This window comes from Neoarius graeffei, chromosome 24, assembly GCF_027579695.1.
Source record: "Neoarius graeffei isolate fNeoGra1 chromosome 24, fNeoGra1.pri, whole genome shotgun sequence".
Taxonomy (NCBI): Eukaryota; Metazoa; Chordata; class Actinopteri; order Siluriformes; family Ariidae; genus Neoarius; species Neoarius graeffei.
The window spans coordinates 36,838,205-36,858,307 of NC_083592.1; the positions used below are offsets into that span (position 1 = coordinate 36,838,205).

Genomic DNA, 20,103 nt, shown 5'->3' on the forward strand with positions numbered 1-20,103 from the left:
TAACTGAATAATAATAATAATAATAATAATGATGGCATGGGGTGGCACGGTGGTGTAGTGGCTAGCGCTGTCGCCTCACAGCAAGAAGGTCCGGGTTCGAGGGCCTTTCTGTGCGGAGTTTGCATGTTCTCCCCGTGTCCGCGTGGGTTTCCTCCGGGTGCTCCGGTTTCCCCCACAGTCCAAAGACATGCAGATTAGGTTAACTGGTGACTCTAAATTGAGCGTAGGTGTGAATGTGAGTGTGAATGGTTGTCTGTGTCTGTCAGCCCTGTGATGACCTGGCGACTTGTCCAGGGTGTACCCCGCCTTTCGCCCGTAGTCAGCTGGGATAGGCTCCAGCTTGCCTGCGACCCTGTAGAAGCATAAAGCGGCTAGAGATAATGAGATGAGACGATGGCATGGTGGTGTAGTGGTTGGCACTGTCACCTCGCAGCAAGAAGGTTCTGGGTTCGAGCCCAGTGGCAGACGGGTCTTTCTGTGTGGAGTTTGCATGTTCTTCCTGTGTCTGCGTGGGTTTCCTCCGGGTGCTCCGGTTTCCCCCCCACAGTCCAAAGACATGTGAGAGCGAGAGAGTGTGTGTGTGTGTGTGTGTGAGAGAGAGAGAGAGTGAGAGAGTGAGTGAGTGTGTGTGTGAGAGTGAGTGAGTGTGTGTGTGAGAGTGAGCGAGTGTGTGTGTGTGAGAGTGAGCGAGTGTGTGTGTGTGAGAGTGAGCGAGTGTGTGTGTGTGAGAGTGAGCGAGTGTGTGTGTGTGAGAGTGAGCGAGTGTGTGTGTGTGAGAGTGAGCGAGTGTGTGTGTGTGTGAGAGTGAGCGAGTGTGTGTGTGTGTGAGAGTGAGCGAGTGTGTGTGTGTGTGAGAGTGAGCGAGTGTGTGTGTGTGAGAGTGAGCGAGTGTGTGTGTGTGTGAGAGTGAGCGAGTGTGTGTGTGTGAGAGTGAGCGAGTGTGTGTGTGTGAGAGTGAGCGAGTGTGTGTGTGTGAGAGTGAGCGAGTGTGTGTGTGTGAGAGTGAGCGAGTGTGTGTGTGTGAGAGTGAGCGAGTGTGTGTGTGTGAGAGTGAGCGAGTGTGTGTGTGTGAGAGTGAGCGAGTGTGTGTGTGTGAGAGTGAGCGAGTGTGTGTGTGTGAGAGTGAGCGAGTGTGTGTGTGTGTGAGAGTGAGCGAGTGTGTGTGTGTGAGAGTGAGCGAGTGTGTGTGTGTGAGAGTGAGCGAGTGTGTGTGTGTGAGAGTGAGCGAGTGTGTGTGTGTGAGAGTGAGCGAGTGTGTGTGTGTGAGAGTGAGCGAGTGTGTGTGTGTGAGAGTGAGCGAGTGTGTGTGTGTGAGAGTGAGCGAGTGTGTGTGTGTGAGAGTGAGCGAGTGTGTGTGTGTGAGAGTGAGCGAGTGTGTGTGTGTGTGAGAGTGAGCGAGTGTGTGTGTGTGTGAGAGTGAGCGAGTGTGTGTGTGTGAGAGTGTGTGTGTGAGAGTGAGCGAGTGAGCGAGCGTGTGAGAGTGAGCGAGCGTGTGAGAGTGAGCGAGCGTGTGTGAGAGTGAGCGAGCGTGTGAGAGTGAGAGTGAGCGAGCGTGTGTGTGTGAGAGTGAGCGAGCGTGTGTGTGTGAGAGTGAGCGAGCGTGTGTGTGTGAGAGTGAGCGAGCGTGTGTGTGTGAGAGTGAGCGAGCGTGTGTGTGTGAGAGTGAGCGAGCGTGTGTGTGTGAGAGTGAGCGAGCGTGTGTGTGTGAGAGTGAGCGAGCGTGTGTGTGTGAGAGTGAGCGAGCGTGTGTGTGTGAGAGTGAGCGAGCGTGTGTGTGTGAGAGTGAGCGAGCGTGTGTGTGTGAGAGTGAGCGAGCGTGTGTGTGTGAGAGTGAGCGAGCGTGTGTGTGTGTGAGTGAGCGAGCGTGTGTGTGTGTGAGTGAGCGAGCGTGTGTGTGTGAGAGTGAGCGAGCGTGTGTGTGTGAGAGTGAGCGAGCGTGTGTGTGTGAGAGTGAGCGAGCGTGTGTGTGTGAGAGTGAGCGAGCGTGTGTGTGTGAGAGTGAGCGAGCGTGTGTGTGAGAGTGAGCGAGCGTGTGTGTGTGAGAGTGAGCGAGCGTGTGTGTGTGAGAGTGAGCGAGCGTGTGTGTGTGAGAGTGAGCGAGCGTGTGTGTGAGAGTGAGCGAGCGTGTGTGTGAGAGTGAGCGAGCGTGTGTGTGTGAGAGTGAGCGAGCGTGCGTGTGTGTGAGAGTGAGCGAGCGTGCGTGTGTGTGAGAGTGAGCGAGCGTGCGTGTGTGTGAGAGTGAGCGAGCGTGCGTGTGTGTGAGAGTGAGCGAGCGCGCGTGTGAGAGTGAGCGAGCGCGTGTGTGTGAGAGTGAGCGAGCGCGTGTGTGTGAGAGTGAGCGAGCGTGCGTGTGTGTGAGAGTGAGCGAGCGTGCGTGTGTGAGAGTGAGCGAGCGTGCGTGTGTGTGAGAGTGAGCGAGCGTGCGTGTGTGTGAGAGTGAGCGAGCGCGTGTGTGAGAGTGAGCGAGCGCGTGTGTGAGTGAGCGAGCGCGTGTGTGAGAGTGAGCGAGCGCGCGTGTGTGAGAGTGAGCGAGCGCGCGTGTGTGAGAGTGAGCGAGCGCGCGTGTGTGAGAGTGAGCGAGCGCGCGTGTGTGAGAGTGAGCGAGCGCGTGTGTGAGAGTGAGCGAGCGTGTGTGTGTGAGAGTGAGCGAGCGTGCGCGCGTGTGAGAGTGAGCGAGCGTGCGCGCGTGTGAGAGTGAGCGAGCGTGCGCGCGTGTGAGAGTGAGCGAGCGTGCGCGTGTGTGAGAGTGAGCGAGCGTGTGTGTGAGAGTGAGCGAGCGTGTGTGTGTGAGAGTGAGCGAGCGTGCGCGCGTGTGAGAGTGAGCGAGCGTGCGCGCGTGTGAGAGTGAGCGAGCGTGCGCGCGTGTGAGAGTGAGCGAGCGTGCGCGTGTGTGAGAGTGAGCGAGCGTGCGTGTGTGTGAGAGTGAGCGAGCGTGCGTGTGTGTGAGAGTGAGCGAGCGCGTGTGTGAGAGTGAGCGAGCGCGTGTGTGAGTGAGCGAGCGCGTGTGTGAGAGTGAGCGAGCGCGTGTGTGTGAGAGTGAGCGAGCGCGTGTGTGTGAGAGTGAGCGAGCGCGTGTGTGTGAGAGTGAGCGAGCGTGTGTGTGAGAGTGAGCGAGCGTGTGTGTGTGAGAGTGAGCGAGCGTGTGTGTGAGAGTGAGCGAGCGCGCGCGCGTGTGAGAGTGAGCGAGCGCGCGCGCGTGTGAGAGTGAGCGAGCGCGCGTGTGAGAGTGAGAGTGAGCGAGCGCGTGTGTGTGAGAGTGAGCGAGCGCGTGTGTGTGAGAGTGAGCGAGCGTGTGTGTGTGAGAGTGAGCGAGCGTGTGTGTGTGAGAGTGAGCGAGCGTGTGTGTGTGAGAGTGAGCGAGCGTGTGTGTGTGAGAGTGAGCGAGCGTGTGTGTGTGAGAGTGAGCGAGCGTGTGTGTGTGAGAGTGAGCGAGCGTGTGTGTGTGAGAGTGAGCGAGCGTGTGAGAGTGAGCGAGCGTGTGAGAGTGAGCGAGCGTGTGTGAGAGTGAGCGAGCGTGTGAGAGTGAGAGTGAGCGAGCGTGTGTGTGTGAGAGTGAGCGAGCGTGTGTGTGTGAGAGTGAGCGAGCGTGTGTGTGTGAGAGTGAGCGAGCGTGTGTGTGTGAGAGTGAGCGAGCGTGTGTGTGTGAGAGTGAGCGAGCGTGTGTGTGTGAGAGTGAGCGAGCGTGTGTGTGTGAGAGTGAGCGAGCGTGTGTGTGTGAGAGTGAGCGAGCGTGTGTGTGTGAGAGTGAGCGAGCGTGTGTGTGTGAGAGTGAGCGAGCGTGTGTGTGTGAGAGTGAGCGAGCGTGTGTGTGTGAGAGTGAGCGAGCGTGTGTGTGTGTGAGTGAGCGAGCGTGTGTGTGTGAGAGTGAGCGAGCGTGTGTGTGTGAGAGTGAGCGAGCGTGTGTGTGTGAGAGTGAGCGAGCGTGTGTGTGTGAGAGTGAGCGAGCGTGTGTGTGTGAGAGTGAGCGAGCGTGTGTGTGAGAGTGAGCGAGCGTGTGTGTGTGAGAGTGAGCGAGCGTGTGTGTGTGAGAGTGAGCGAGCGTGTGTGTGTGAGAGTGAGCGAGCGTGTGTGTGTGAGAGTGAGCGAGCGTGTGTGTGTGAGAGTGAGCGAGCGTGCGTGTGTGTGAGAGTGAGCGAGCGTGCGTGTGTGTGAGAGTGAGCGAGCGTGCGTGTGTGTGAGAGTGAGCGAGCGTGCGTGTGTGTGAGAGTGAGCGAGCGCGCGTGTGAGAGTGAGCGAGCGCGTGTGTGTGAGAGTGAGCGAGCGCGTGTGTGTGAGAGTGAGCGAGCGTGCGTGTGTGTGAGAGTGAGCGAGCGTGCGTGTGTGAGAGTGAGCGAGCGTGCGTGTGTGTGAGAGTGAGCGAGCGTGCGTGTGTGTGAGAGTGAGCGAGCGCGTGTGTGAGAGTGAGCGAGCGCGTGTGTGAGTGAGCGAGCGCGTGTGTGAGAGTGAGCGAGCGCGCGTGTGTGAGAGTGAGCGAGCGCGCGTGTGTGAGAGTGAGCGAGCGCGCGTGTGTGAGAGTGAGCGAGCGCGCGTGTGTGAGAGTGAGCGAGCGTGTGTGTGAGAGTGAGCGAGCGTGTGTGTGTGAGAGTGAGCGAGCGTGCGCGCGTGTGAGAGTGAGCGAGCGTGCGCGCGTGTGAGAGTGAGCGAGCGTGCGCGCGTGTGAGAGTGAGCGAGCGTGCGCGTGTGTGAGAGTGAGCGAGCGTGCGTGTGTGTGAGAGTGAGCGAGCGTGCGTGTGTGTGAGAGTGAGCGAGCGCGTGTGTGAGAGTGAGCGAGCGCGTGTGTGAGTGAGCGAGCGCGTGTGTGAGAGTGAGCGAGCGCGTGTGTGTGAGAGTGAGCGAGCGCGTGTGTGTGAGAGTGAGCGAGCGCGTGTGTGTGAGAGTGAGCGAGCGTGTGTGTGAGAGTGAGCGAGCGTGTGTGTGTGAGAGTGAGCGAGCGTGTGTGTGAGAGTGAGCGAGCGCGCGCGCGTGTGAGAGTGAGCGAGCGCGCGCGCGTGTGAGAGTGAGCGAGCGCGCGTGTGAGAGTGAGAGTGAGCGAGCGCGTGTGTGTGAGAGTGAGCGAGCGCGTGTGTGTGAGAGTGAGCGAGCGTGTGTGTGTGAGAGTGAGCGAGCGTGTGTGTGTGAGAGTGAGCGAGCGTGTGTGTGTGAGAGTGAGCGAGCGTGTGTGTGTGAGAGTGAGCGAGCGTGTGTGTGTGAGAGTGAGCGAGCGCGTGTGTGTGAGAGTGAGCGAGCGCGTGTGTGTGAGAGTGAGCGAGCGCGCGCGTGTGAGAGTGAGCGAGCGCGCGCGTGTGAGAGTGAGCGTGCGCGCGTGTGAGAGTGAGCGTGCGCGCGTGTGAGAGTGAGCGAGCGCGCGTGTGAGAGTGAGCGAGCGCGCGTGTGAGAGTGAGCGAGCGCGCGTGTGAGAGTGAGCGAGCGCGCGTGTGAGAGTGAGCGAGCGCGCGTGTGAGAGTGAGCGAGCGCGCGTGTGAGAGTGAGCGAGCGCGCGTGTGAGAGTGAGCGAGCGAGCGCGCGTGTGAGAGTGAGCGAGCGTGCGCGCGTGTGAGAGTGAGCGAGCGTGCGCGCGTGTGAGAGTGAGCGAGCGTGCGTGTGTGAGAGTGAGCGAGCGTGCGTGTGTGAGAGTGAGCGAGCGCGTGTGAGAGTGAGCGAGCGCGTGTGAGAGTGAGCGAGCGCGTGTGAGAGTGAGCGAGCGAGCGCGTGTGAGAGTGAGCGAGCGCGCGTGTGTGAGAGTGAGCGAGCGCGCGTGTGTGAGAGTGAGCGAGCGCGCGTGTGTGAGAGTGAGCGAGCGCGCGTGTGTGAGAGTGAGCGAGCGCGCGTGTGTGTGAGAGTGAGCGAGCGCGCGTGTGTGTGAGAGTGAGCGAGCGCGTGTGTGTGAGAGTGAGCGAGCGCGTGTGTGTGAGAGTGAGCGAGCGCGTGTGTGTGAGAGTGAGCGAGCGCGTGTGTGTGAGAGTGAGCGAGCGCGTGTGTGTGAGAGTGAGCGAGCGCGTGTGTGTGAGAGTGAGCGAGCGCGTGTGTGTGAGAGTGAGCGAGCGCGTGTGTGTGAGAGTGAGCGAGCGCGTGTGTGTGAGAGTGAGCGAGCGCGTGTGTGTGAGAGTGAGCGAGCGTGCGTGCGTGTGTGTGAGCGAGCGTGCGCGCGCGCGTGTGAGAGTGAGCGTGCGCGCGCGCGTGTGAGAGTGAGCGTGCGCGCGCGCGTGTGAGAGTGAGCGTGCGCGCGCGCGTGTGAGAGTGAGCGTGCGCGCGCGCGTGAGAGTGAGCGTGCGCGCGCGCGTGAGAGTGAGCGTGCGCGCGTGTGAGAGTGAGCGAGCGCGCGTGCGAGAGTGAGCGCGCGCGTGCGAGAGTGAGCGCGCGCGTGCGAGAGTGAGCGAGCGCGCGTGCGAGAGTGAGCGAGCGCGCGCGCGTGTGAGAGTGAGCGAGCGCGCGCGCGTGTGAGAGTGAGCGAGCGTGCGCGCGTGTGAGAGTGAGCGAGCGCGCGCGCGTGTGAGAGTGAGCGAGCGCGCGCGCGTGTGAGAGTGAGCGAGCGCGCGTGTGAGAGTGAGCGCGCGCGCGTGTGAGAGCGAGCGAGCGCGCGTGTGTGTGAGCGAGCGTGCGCGCGTGTGAGAGTGAGCGAGCGCGCGCGCGTGTGAGAGTGAGCGAGCGCGCGCGCGTGTGAGAGTGAGCGAGCGCGCGCGCGTGTGAGAGTGAGCGAGCGCGCGTGTGAGAGTGAGCGAGCGCGCGTGTGAGAGTGAGCGAGCGCGCGTGTGAGAGTGAGCGAGCGTGCGTGTGTGAGAGTGAGCGAGCGTGCGTGTGTGAGAGTGAGCGAGCGCGTGTGAGAGTGAGCGAGCGCGTGTGAGAGTGAGCGAGCGGCGTGTGAGAGTGAGCGAGCGCGCGTGTGTGAGAGTGAGCGAGCGCGCGTGTGTGAGAGTGAGCGAGCGCGCGTGTGTGAGAGTGAGCGAGCGCGCGTGTGTGAGAGTGAGCGAGCGCGCGTGTGTGAGAGTGAGCGAGCGCGCGTGTGTGAGAGTGAGCGAGCGCGCGTGTGTGTGAGAGTGAGCGAGCGCGCGTGTGTGTGAGAGTGAGCGAGCGCGTGTGTGTGAGAGTGAGCGAGCGCGTGTGTGTGAGAGTGAGCGAGCGCGTGTGTGTGAGAGTGAGCGAGCGCGTGTGTGTGAGAGTGAGCGAGCGCGTGTGTGTGAGAGTGAGCGAGCGCGTGTGTGTGAGAGTGAGCGAGCGCGTGTGTGTGAGAGTGAGCGAGCGTGCGTGCGTGTGTGTGAGTGAGCGTGCGCGCGCGCGTGTGAGAGTGAGCGTGCGCGCGCGCGTGTGAGAGTGAGCGTGCGCGCGCGTGTGAGAGTGAGCGTGCGCGCGCGCGTGTGAGAGTGAGCGTGCGCGCGCGCGTGAGAGTGAGCGTGCGCGCGCGCGTGAGAGTGAGCGTGCGCGCGTGTGAGAGTGAGCGAGCGCGCGTGCGAGAGTGAGCGCGCGCGTGCGAGAGTGAGCGAGCGCGCGCGCGTGTGTGAGCGAGCGTGCGCGCGTGTGAGAGTGAGCGAGCGTGCGCGCGTGTGAGAGTGAGCGAGCGTGCGCGCGTGTGAGAGTGAGCGAGCGCGCGCGTGAGAGTGAGCGAGCGCGCGCGTGAGAGTGAGCGAGCGAGCGTGTGTGAGAGTGAGCGAGCGAGCGTGTGAGAGTGAGCGAGCGTGCGTGTGTGAGAGTGAGCGAGCGTGCGTGTGTGAGAGTGAGCGAGCGTGCGTGTGTGAGAGTGAGCGAGCGTGCGTGTGAGAGTGAGCGAGCGCGTGTGAGTGAGAGTGAGCGAGCGCGTGTGTGTGAGAGTGAGCGAGCGCGCGTGTGAGAGTGAGCGAGCGCGCGTGTGTGAGAGTGAGCGAGCGCGCGTGTGTGAGAGTGAGCGAGCGCGCGTGTGTGAGAGTGAGCGAGCGCGCGTGTGTGAGAGTGAGCGAGCGCGCGTGTGTGAGAGTGAGCGAGCGCGCGTGTGTGAGAGTGAGCGAGCGCGCGTGTGTGAGAGTGAGCGAGCGCGTGTGTGTGAGAGTGAGCGAGCGTGCGTGCGTGTGTGAGCGAGCGTGCGCGCGTGTGAGAGTGAGCGAGCGTGCGCGCGTGTGAGAGTGAGCGAGCGTGTGAGAGTGAGCGAGCGCGCGTGTGAGAGTGAGCGAGCGTGCGCGCGTGTGAGAGTGAGCGAGCGCGCGTGTGTGAGTGAGCGAGCGCGCGTGTGTGAGTGAGCGTGCGCGCGTGTGAGAGTGAGCGAGCGTGCGCGCGAGAGTGAGCGCGCGTGTGTGTGAGAGTGAGCGAGCGCGCGTGTGTGTGAGCGAGCGTGTGCGCGTGTGAGAGTGAGCGAGCGTGCGCGCGTGTGAGAGTGAGCGAGCGCGCGTGTGTGAGAGTGAGCGAGCGCGCGTGTGTGAGAGTGAGCGAGCGCGCGTGTGTGAGAGTGAGCGAGCGCGCGTGTGTGAGAGTGAGCGAGCGCGCGTGTGTGAGAGTGAGCGAGCGCGCGTGTGTGTGAGAGTGAGCGAGCGCGCGTGTGTGAGAGTGAGCGAGCGCGCGTGTGTGTGAGAGTGAGCGAGCGCGTGTGTGTGAGAGTGAGCGAGCGCGTGTGTGTGAGAGTGAGCGAGCGCGTGTGTGTGAGAGTGAGCGAGCGCGTGTGTGTGAGAGTGAGCGAGCGTGTGTGTGAGAGTGAGCGAGCGTGTGTGTGAGAGTGAGCGAGCGTGTGTGTGTGAGAGTGAGCGAGCGTGTGTGTGTGAGAGTGAGCGAGCGTGTGTGTGTGAGAGTGAGCGAGCGCGTGTGTGTGAGAGTGAGCGAGCGCGTGTGTGTGAGAGTGAGCGAGCGCGTGTGTGTGAGAGTGAGCGAGCGCGTGTGTGTGAGAGTGAGCGAGCGCGTGTGTGTGAGAGTGAGCGAGCGCGTGTGTGTGAGAGTGAGCGAGCGCGTGTGTGTGAGAGTGAGCGAGCGCGTGTGTGTGAGAGTGAGCGAGCGTGTGTGAGAGTGAGCGAGCGTGCGTGCGTGTGTGTGAGTGAGCGTGCGCGCGCGCGTGTGAGAGTGAGCGTGCGCGCGTGTGAGAGTGAGCGAGCGCGCGTGTGAGAGTGAGCGCGCGCGTGTGAGAGTGAGCGAGCGCGCGCGCGTGTGTGAGCGAGCGTGCGCGCGTGTGAGAGTGAGCGAGCGTGCGCGCGTGTGAGAGTGAGCGAGCGTGCGCGCGTGTGAGAGTGAGCGAGCGCGCGCGTGAGAGTGAGCGAGCGAGCGTGTGTGAGAGTGAGCGAGCGTGCGTGTGTGAGAGTGAGCGAGCGTGCGTGTGTGAGAGTGAGCGAGCGTGCGTGTGTGAGAGTGAGCGAGCGTGCGTGTGTGAGAGTGAGCGAGCGTGCGTGTGAGAGTGAGCGAGCGCGTGTGAGTGAGAGTGAGCGAGCGCGTGTGTGTGAGAGTGAGCGAGCGCGCGTGTGAGAGTGAGCGAGCGCGCGTGTGTGAGAGTGAGCGAGCGCGCGTGTGTGAGAGTGAGCGAGCGCGCGTGTGTGAGAGTGAGCGAGCGCGCGTGTGTGAGAGTGAGCGAGCGCGCGTGTGTGAGAGTGAGCGAGCGCGTGTGTGTGAGAGTGAGCGAGCGCGTGTGTGAGAGTGAGCGAGCGCGTGTGTGTGAGAGTGAGCGAGCGTGCGTGCGTGTGTGAGTGAGCGTGCGCGCGTGTGAGAGTGAGCGAGCGTGCGCGCGTGTGAGAGTGAGTGAGCGTGTGAGAGTGAGCGAGCGCGCGTGTGAGAGTGAGCGAGCGTGCGCGCGTGTGAGAGTGAGCGAGCGCGCGTGTGTGAGTGAGCGAGCGCGCGTGTGTGAGTGAGCGTGCGCGCGTGTGAGAGTGAGCGAGCGTGCGCGCGAGAGTGAGCGCGCGTGTGTGTGAGAGTGAGCGAGCGCGCGTGTGTGTGAGCGAGCGTGTGCGCGTGTGAGAGTGAGCGAGCGTGCGCGCGTGTGAGAGTGAGCGAGCGCGTGTGAGAGTGAGCGAGCGCGTGTGAGAGTGAGCGAGCGCGCGTGTGTGAGAGTGAGCGAGCGCGCGTGTGTGAGAGTGAGCGAGCGCGCGTGTGTGAGAGTGAGCGAGCGCGCGTGTGTGAGAGTGAGCGAGCGCGCGTGTGTGTGAGAGTGAGCGAGCGCGCGTGTGTGAGAGTGAGCGAGCGCGCGTGTGTGTGAGAGTGAGCGAGCGCGTGTGTGTGAGAGTGAGCGAGCGCGTGTGTGTGAGAGTGAGCGAGCGCGTGTGTGTGAGAGTGAGCGAGCGTGTGTGTGAGAGTGAGCGAGCGTGTGTGTGAGAGTGAGCGAGCGTGTGTGTGTGAGAGTGAGCGAGCGTGTGTGTGTGAGAGTGAGCGAGCGTGTGTGTGTGAGAGTGAGCGAGCGTGCGTGTGTGAGAGTGAGCGAGCGTGCGTGTGTGAGAGTGAGCGAGCGTGCGTGTGTGAGAGTGAGCGAGCGTGCGTGTGTGAGAGTGAGCGAGCGCGCGTGTGAGAGTGAGCGAGCGTGCGCGCGTGTGAGAGTGAGCGAGCGAGCGCGCGTGTGAGAGTGAGCGAGCGAGCGCGCGTGTGAGAGTGAGCGAGCGCGCGTGTGAGAGTGAGCGAGCGCGCGTGTGAGAGTGAGCGAGAGCGCGCGTGTGTGAGTGAGCGTGCGCGCGTGTGAGAGTGAGCGAGCGTGCGCGCGTGTGAGAGTGAGCGAGCGCGCGTGTGAGAGTGAGCGCGCGCGTGTGTGAGAGTGAGCGAGCGCGCGTGTGTGTGAGCGAGCGTGCGCGCGTGTGAGAGTGAGCGAGCGTGCGCGCGTGTGAGAGTGAGCGAGCGTGCGCGCGTGTGAGAGTGAGCGAGCGTGTGTGTGAGAGTGAGCGAGCGTGTGTGTGTGAGAGTGAGCGAGCGTGCGTGTGTGAGAGTGAGCGAGCGTGCGTGTGTGAGAGTGAGCGAGCGTGCGTGTGTGAGAGTGAGCGAGCGTGCGTGTGTGAGAGTGAGCGAGCGCGTGTGAGAGTGAGCGAGCGCGTGTGAGAGTGAGCGAGCGCGTGTGTGAGAGTGAGCGAGCGCGTGTGTGTGAGAGTGAGCGAGCGCGCGTGTGTGAGAGTGAGCGAGCGCGCGTGTGTGAGAGTGAGCGAGCGCGCGTGTGTGAGAGTGAGCGAGCGCGCGTGTGTGTGAGTGAGCGAGCGCGCGTGTGTGTGAGTGAGCGAGCGCGCGTGTGTGTGAGAGTGAGCGAGCGCGCGTGTGTGAGAGTGAGCGAGCGCGCGTGTGTGAGAGTGAGCGAGCGCGCGTGTGTGTGAGAGTGAGCGAGCGTGTGAGTGAGCGAGCGTGTGTGTGAGAGTGAGCGAGCGAGTGTGTGAGAGTGAGCGAGCGAGTGTGTGTGTGTGTGTGAGAGAGAGAGAGTGAGAAAGTGAGCGTGTGAGAGAGAGTGAGTGAGGGAGCGAGTGTGTGTGAGAGAGAGTGAGAGCGAGCGAGTGTGTGAGAGAGCGAGCGAGTGTGTGTGCGAGAGAGAGTGTGTGTGCGAGAGAGAGTGTGTGAGAGAGCGAGTGTGTGTGAGAGAGCGAGCGAGTGTGTGAGGGAGAGCGAGCGAGTGTGCGAGAGAGAGAGAGCGTGTGAGAGAGAGCGAGAGAGAGAGCGAGTGTGTGTGTGAGGGAGGGAGAGAGAGCGAGCGAGTGTGTGTGTGAGGGAGGGAGAGCGAGAGAGAGCGAGCGAGTGTGTGAGGGAGCGAGAGAGAGAGAGAGAGAGAGAGAGAGAGCGAGAGAGAGAGAGAGCGAGTGAGTGTGTGAGAGAGAGAGCGAATGAGAGAGAGCGAGTAAGTGAGAGAGAGGGAGCGAGCGAGTGAGAGAGGGGGAGAGAGAGCGAATGAGAGAGAGAGAGAGAGAGCGAGCGAGTGTGTGAGGGAGGGAGAGAGAGAGAGAGAGCGAGCGAGAGAGAGCGAGTGTGTGAGCGAGGGAGCGAGCGAGTGAGAGAGAGAGCGAGTGAGAGAGTGAGTGTGTGAGAGCGAGTGAGAGAGAGAGCGAGTGAGAGAGAGAGCGAGCGAGAGAGTGTGTGAGAGAGAGCGAGAGAGCGTGTGAGAGAGAGCGAGAGAGCGAGTGAGAGAGCGAGCGAGTGAGAGAGCGAGTGAGTGTGTGAGAGAGAGCGCGAATGAGAGAGAGAGCGAGTGAGTGAGAGAGAGAGGGAGAGAGCGAGCGAGTGAGTGAGAGAGAGAGAGAGCGAGTGAGAGAGAGCGAGCGAGTGAGTGAGTGTGAGAGAGCGAGTGAATGAGAGAGCGAGCGAGGGAGAGAGAGTGTGAGTGTGCGAGAGAGAGTGTGTGAGAGCGAGAGAGTGTGTGTGTAATCGGAATTTTGGTTGATTTGGAGATGAAACGGTAACTAAGCTCCAGTGTGTGAGGGCTTTAAACAGGCTTCAGCAGGAAGCTCTAAATATCTTGTGTGTGTGCGCGCGCAGACTGCAGAACTGTGCGGGTTAACAGAGCTCGAGATCCTCCTGTTCGGGGCGGGGCTGCGCATCTGATTGGCCCCCGTTTGTTCAACGTCACTGATTCGGGGTTTAGTTGTGTCTGTATGACGCGGGGTGAGAGGGGCGTGTCGTGTGTTGTGAGCGGAATCAATTGTAGAAACAATAACATTTCGGTGCGACCCTGAGGCCGGACAGCCTCAGCGGTGTGTGTGTGAGAGTCACAGTGCAGCGGGACATTCAGCAGAGACACCGGCGAGTTTCCGAGCATCCGGGAAACTTCTCCTCTCCTCTCCTCTCCTCTCCTCTTCTCTTCTCTTCTCTTCTGTTCAGCTGAACGGAGGCGCGAGCGGAGATGCTTCCTTTGTGACAGGCTCGAGCGCGTGAGCTCTTTTCACAACTCCAGCTCAGTTGGCGCGCGCGGTGTGTGTGAGAGAGAGAGAGAGAGAGAGAGCTTCCTGCGCCCCGACTGGCATGTGGGTCAATTCTGGGAGCGTTGGAAGGTAGGGGCATGTGCCAGGGTTTGGAAGGTAGGGGCATGTGCCAGGGTTTGGAAGGTAGGGGCATGTGCCAGGGTTTGGAAGGTAGGGGCATGTGCCAGGGTTTGGAAGGTAGGGGCATGTGCCAGGGTTTGTGGAGGAGAAGTGAATCACATGCACCACTCGCAGGAAGGCGCTGAGATCAGTGCAGCCCCGCACGCTGAGTGCTGCAGTTCAGGGAGGAGTGTTTGGGTGAAAGACAGTGCAGCTGTTTACAGCGGTTTGTTGTTGTCAGTGCTGTAACACCTGGCTTTGTTTTCCTTTGTCCGCTCGTGCTCAGGCGCATGGGCTTGGCTCTGCTCTGCTGCATCTCTCTCTCTCACACACTCTCTCTCCTCTCACACTCTCTCTCTCTCTCTCTCTCTCTCCTCTCACACACACTCTCTCTCACACACACACACACTCTCTCTCTCCCCTCTCACACACTCTCTCTCTCTCTCTCTCTCTCTCTCTCTCTCTCTCTCACACACACACACACACACACACACACACACACACAAGATATTTACAGCTTACTTCTGAAGCCTGTTTAAACCCCTCACACACAGGAGTTTAGTTCACGTTTTATCTCCAAATCAACCAAAATTCCGATTACACACACACACACACACACACACACACACACACACACACACACAGGGTTTGTATTTCATAATGAAATCCATTCTCATTGAATAGAAATGCTTAACGGAGATATGAATGGGCTGCATGTCAATGGCCGCACAGAAGCACATTATCAGCATCCCTTCACCTGATGTAATCGCAGGAAAGACTCCCAACCACTTTTCCCTTCCTGCACTGTTTTTGGCTTTGGTCTATTTTTAGCAGCGAGGCCACAATCCCAGATTAATTCCTCCAGGCTCCTGGTTTCAGGTTCAAACTCAATTAACAAATCAAACTCATGCAACCACCTAGTTGAAGACTTAGTGAATGTTCTCTACACTGACAGCACTGTTAGCAAGCATTAAAATGTTACCAAGCATTAAAGTCCTCACTTTACCCCATGACCTTACTCTTTTTCTTGTTAAAGCATTGCAACTTTTCTAACATCAACACCATAACCTGTATGATTGTCTGTCTGTCTGTCTGTCTGTCTTCTCCGATTCCTTCCATAAGCAGTGTTCGGGTTCAAACCTCATGGCCAATGGGGGCCTTTCTCTGTGGAGTTTGCATGTTCTCCCCATGACTGTGTTTGGTTTCCTCCCATAGTCCAAAGACATGTACAGTGATGCTTGAAAGTTTGTGAACCCTTTAGAATTTTCTATATTTCTGCATAAATGTGACCTAAAACATCAGATTTTCACACAAGTCCTAAAAGTAGATGACCGGCTAGTGGCCTAGTGGTAGCGTGTCCGCCTCTTGATTGGGAGATCGTGAGTTCTACTCATGGTCGGGTCATACTAAAGACCATCATAAAAATGGTACCATCTACCATCAACTACCATCTGGCAAGGCACACTGCAATACAGATGCAAGTGGGTAGTTAAACTCTCGTGGTTACCAGAGGACTAGCCCCCCACTGTATCCCTAGCTATGTAATAGGCGACAGGCCGAGGGCTGCGGAAACAGAGATCGGCGCCGTCCGATGCGCCACATGGCACAGGAAGGACTTTAACTTAACATAAAAGTAGATAAAGAGAATCCAGTTAAACAAATGAGACAAAATATTATACTTGGTCATTTATTTATTGAGGAAAATGATCCAGTATTACATATCTGTGAGTGGCAAAAGTATGTGAACCTCTAGGATTAGCAGTTAATTTGAAGGTGAAATTAGTCAGGTGTTTTCAATCAATGGGATGACAATCAGGTGTGAGTGGGCACCCTGTTTTATTTAAAGAATAGGGAGCTATCAAAGTCTGATCTTCACAACACATGTTTGTGGAAGTGCATCATGGCACGAACAAAGGAGATTTCTGAGGACCTCAGAAAAAGCGTTGTTGATGCTCATCAGGCTGGAAAAGGTTACAAAACCATCTCTAAAGAGTTTGGACTCCACCAATCCACAGTCAGACAGATTGTGTACAAATGGAGGAAATTCAAGACCATTGTTACCCTCCCCAGGAGTGGTCAACCAACAAAGATCACTCCAAGAGCAAGGCGTGTAATAGTCGGCGAGGTCACAAAGGACCCCAGGGCAACTTCTAAGCAACTGAAGGCCTCTCTCACATTGGCTAATGTTCATGAGTCCACCATCAGGAGAACACTGAACAACAATGGTGTGCATGGCAGGGTTGCAAGGAGAAAGCCACTGCTCTCCAAAAAGAACATTGCTGCTCATCTGCAGTCACGTGGACAAGCCAGAAGGCTATTGGAAAAATGTTTTGTGAATGAATGAATGAGACCAAAATAGAACTTTTTGGTTTAAATGAGAAGCGTTATGTTTGGAGAAAGGAAAACACTGCATTCCAGCATAAGAACCTTATCCCATCTGTGAAACATGGTGATGGTAGTGTCATGGTTTGGGCCTGTTTTGCTGCATCTGGGCCAGGACGGCTTGCCCTCATTGATGGAACAATGAATTCTGAATTATACCAGCGAATTCTAAAGGAAAATGTCAGGACATCTGTCCATGAACTGAATCTCAAGAGAAGGTGGGTCATGCAGCAAGACAACGACCCTAAGCACACAAGTCGTTCTACCAAAGAATGGTTAAAGAAGAATAAAGTTAATGTTTTGGAATGGCCAAGTCAAAGTCCTGACCTTAATCCAATGGAAATGTTGTGGAAGGACCTGAAGCGAGCAGTTCATGTGAGGAAACCCACCAACATCCCAGAGTTGAGGCTGTTCTGTACGGAGGAATGGGCTAAAATTCATCCAAGCCGGTGTGCAGGACTGATCAACAGTTGCTGCAAAAGGGGGTCACACCAGATACTGAAAGCAAAGGTTCACATCCTTTTGCCACTCACAGATATGTAATATTGGATCATTTTCCTCAATAAATAAATGACCAAGTATAATATTTTTGTCTCATTTGTTTAACTGGGTTCTCTTTATCTACTTTTAGGACTTGTGGGAAAATCTGATGATGTTTTAGGTCATATTTATGCAAAAATATAGAAAATTCTAAAGGGTTCACAAACTTTCAAGCACCACTGTAAATTAGGTCAACTGGATACTCTAAATTGCCCATACACACTCAGAAAATAAAGTACATTATTGGACCTTTAGGGGAAGGACCATCTAAGGTACTTGTATGTACCCTTGATATACTGCTTGGGAACATGTATGTACCTTTTTGGCCCTAAAAAGGTACACACATTTACCTTATGGTCCAATAATGAGCCTTAAGGGATACATTAGTGTAGATTGTACCTTGGATAGAAATGGACTTCTACTGTACCTTTATTTCTGAATAGTGTAGGTATGAATGAGTGTGAATGACTGTCTGTCTCTCTGTGTTACCCCGTAATAGATAGATAACGTGTCGAGGGTGTCCCCGTCTCTCACACGAAGTCAGCTGAGATTGGTTCTAGCTCACCTGCAACCCACAATGGATAAGCATTATCCAAAATGAAAATGTTCTGTGCTGTTCTCAGAGATCTGTCCGAAAACGAGTGCAAAACACTTATAGGATTTCCACTGCTCCTAGAAAAACAATATAAAGCATAGCTGGTTAAACAATTACAGTCTCCTGCATTTGTTACTCAAATAAAGAGAAGATAATGTTGATAATGTGAACTGGGGCACTAAAGTAAACCACACACACACACACAAAACACACATGCGTGTGCACCCGCACTGATTTCAGATAAGAAGAGAGACTCAACCTCTAAATTCACTTTGGCAGCAGTGTTGGAACTTAAGGAAGGAGTCCTAGCCAGACTTAATGAGCCTTACTCTGTCCTTGGCTGAGTTTAGCCTTCAGGGCAAAGGTGGATATGTTTTGGTGAGCATCTGACAGCTGGTTGCCTGGTTAAACATCACAGAGCAGTTACTTGGCAGATGGCTATATTGTACACCAACATCCTGTTTCGGCCTTTTAATGCATGCATGCATTTGCTTGCATGGCCGAGATATCTTTGCAGGCTTGTGTGCATCAGCTGAGTTCTATTTTAAGTCATTCAGCAGTCGTTGCGTACAGTCGAAATGGACTGAATATCCTTTTTTTAAAATAGTTTTCAGGCTTTATTACAAGGTCTGGAGTTCGATAGATGGTTCCAAGGAGAGAGAGTGAATCACTTGCTTTCTCTTTGTCCTTGTCCAGGCCTCACTGCTCCCTGACACATTCATTCATTCATTCATTCATTCATTCATTCATTTATTTTGCAGTAATAGTTCACCTTCGTCACAGATCCTAAATTGTACCAAGATCATTTCATGCATCTGATACAGCCATAGTCCACTGATGTGTGAACACCCAAGTGCTTCACCGTACCGGAGCTTTGTATTTTTATTTTATTTTCTCTTTTTTTGTGTGTGTGTGTTTTGTGTAGTTTGTTTTTGTTTGAGTCGGTTGCGGTGTAGCTCCTGACCCAGTTTTGGGCATCAGTTCCTTCCGGGCCTTGGTTCGCCATGGGTGATGCCTGTGCTCTTAGCTATGGACTGCAGTGAGCTTGTTGCTCATTTTAACATTGTGGTTGTCCAGCGCTCTGTGCAGCAGCGCTTTAGTGCTTGGCGTGTGGCGTCGCGGCGGCTGTGCAGACGGTTTGGGACATACTAGCACTCGGCATGGCGGTGCGTTTGTGCTTGCTTTGTGGATCCATGGCGTGGTGTTCCAGGCAGTGCTGCCCATTGCCCATCGTCGCAGCGGCTGTGCTGGAGGTGTGGGACTTGTTTTGGTGGGATTGTGGCTGCTACACCACTGGAATGACATCCTGACCTTTATTTGGTGGACTTTTTTTTCCCCCTATAATTGGAAAGCGACCTTGGGTTTTGAGAAAGGCGCTATATAAATTGAATTTTTTTTTATTATTATTAGTAGTAGTAGTAGTAGTAGTAATACACTGTCTCCGATAAACTGTATTACCAACAGGCCACTGTTTTATGTCACCATTCCGGCGCCCACCTTGCCCATGCCAACGGCCATCTTTACATATCCCATTCCAAAAACCCAATGTGGTGTTTGGACAACTTGGGGAACAGATTAATCAACACTTAAAACAGCACGAAAGAGAATATTCACAACATGGTGTGTGGTTTTGTAGTGTAGAGCAAGTCTATTCCCAAGGGCCACTTACAAACAGCTGTGTTTTAGGTGCCATGTTACCTGTGGTTCCTGTTTATATGCTGGTAAGACAGACACTCACACTCTCGCACACCAACACAACACACAAACACATTCTACCGTGGAGGGCAGTCTCCTTTGGTTAGCTGTTTTGTTTTTCCTGTAAACTTTTAACCCAAGCGTTAGAGTTCTTTACAGTTGAGACACAATCTAGCCAAGTATAGAGATACACAGTTGAGTCATACAGCCATCTTTCATTTTCTCCACCTTGCCTTGTACACACGTTGGACTACATTAAGGCAAATACTGTACACTTTTTTTTTTTTTTTAATTAAATCTATCTATAGGGGTGTTCACACGGCACATATTTGCATCGATGCTGCACCGATGTATTTTGTTGCGATATATCTTACACTAGGGTTGGGCGGTATTACGGTAAGAAGGTATCCCGAGGTATCCAAAAGTACCAACGGTATCGGTCTCATTACCGTCATTTAAAAAAAAATATATAATATCTAAATAAATATGGAGTACATGAGGTCATAATATAAAATAATAAATTGAAGATCATCCCGAATAACTGTGTGATCGTATTTTCACTAATTCTATCAATTTCCTAAAGAAGTTTTCATCGCGTGCAGGGTTGTTTATGTCGTTACCATGAGTAACAACAAGGTAAAATAATATAACGTATGACATTTGGGATGTGGGTAATAAACGTTTGAAATGTCATCTACTGAAGAAACGGAAGAAAACATCGTAGCGTAAACTGTTAGGTTTCTGGTGGGAATTAGCAATGCGCTTGCTATCTTTGTTGGGTGTGTTAAACCGTATGGATTTAAGTGGAATAATTGTAAGGAGTTATGTGATCAAGACAACGTTTTAAGCAAGGTAAGGCCATTTGATTATTAATTTCCCCGCCATGGCATGACGTGGGCCCATATGATTTTGCCTTGTGCAGCTATCACGCATTTGAATTAGGTTTGCCTCATTTGCGCTGAAGAATATGGTTTATCGCGCAGTCTAAACAGACTTGGGTGTTGGTTGATTCTTTTTCTTTTCTTTTTTTTAATTTCCCATGCTTGAAAGGGTATGATCCTGCTCATCGTGTACTTTTTTTTGATGGAGTAGGTGAAATAGTGCTGCAAATGGCGTTTCAACGCAGACATGTGTAAACGACAGTTGAATGCTATTTTCAAGATGAAGGAAGAGTTGCGTGATGCTTTGAAATATCTCTTAATGCTAGTGTTGCCACGTCCAGGTTTGTCCCGGTTTTTTGTGGAAAATGGAAAATGTCCAGGAAAATGGAATAACCTTCCCGGGACACGTTTTGTCCCGATTTTTTACTTCCTCACATTATCCCCATTGAAATAAACACAAATCATTAATGTTTCTCGCAGCCACTTAACATATTAATAGTTTTCACGTAAGCGGGCATATTGTAGGCAGCTGCTTGTGTGGCCTCACCGAATGTTTGCGCACGCAGCCAGTCGCCGTTGCTAGGTGATCGTGGTCCACACAACGGCGGCCGCGCGAAATCAAAGATACTGGAATACCGTAATACCAAACAATAGGTGAGAGTTCCCTTGGTCGGTGCGCGAGTAGGCTGGCTGTCTACTTCCTATGTTCTGATTCTGATAAAGGCTGGTTCTAAAGCCTGGGCCAATTTCATCAATAAATGAATCATTAAATAAATCATTAAATATATCAAAAAAGAATGCCTGAACACTGGCGTGAGAAATGAATAAATCAGTTGTCCCAATAACATAGCACCTCTCTCTTGTGATTAAAACAAAGGATTAGGGCTATTTGGTATGATACGGTAGTCTAACTTTTAAAGTTCAGTTCTCCAGAGAAAAGGCTAAAACAACAACGAAGCAGACTGAGAGAAATTATATTGATTATATTTGTATTATTTTGATTTGGAAACGGAATGGGAGGAGAGACTCTTCAGAGGGCTGTTAGCCTACTATTAAATATTTGTTTAAAAAAAATTGGCGTCCAAATAAGATCATTCCTATATGAACTTATTTTTTGTAA

At 55.2% G+C, this 20,103-nt stretch overlaps 1 protein-coding gene across 8 annotated transcripts in view; it reads left to right on the forward strand.

Annotated features, from left to right (window-relative positions):
• Positions 1-20,103, forward strand: part of rhobtb4 (Rho related BTB domain containing 4) — a 115,488-nt gene that overhangs the window by 29,843 nt on the left and 65,542 nt on the right. Inside the window, exon 1 of one of the 8 annotated variants that reach the window (XM_060907174.1) lies at positions 12,487-12,860. The exons of the other annotated variants lie outside the window; for them this stretch is intronic. Coding sequence (XP_060763157.1) covers positions 12,832-12,860 — 29 coding nt within the window. The 5' untranslated portion in view covers positions 12,487-12,831. Of the gene's footprint in view, positions 1-12,486; positions 12,861-20,103 lie in introns of those variants that run through there. 8 annotated transcript variants of the gene reach the window in all.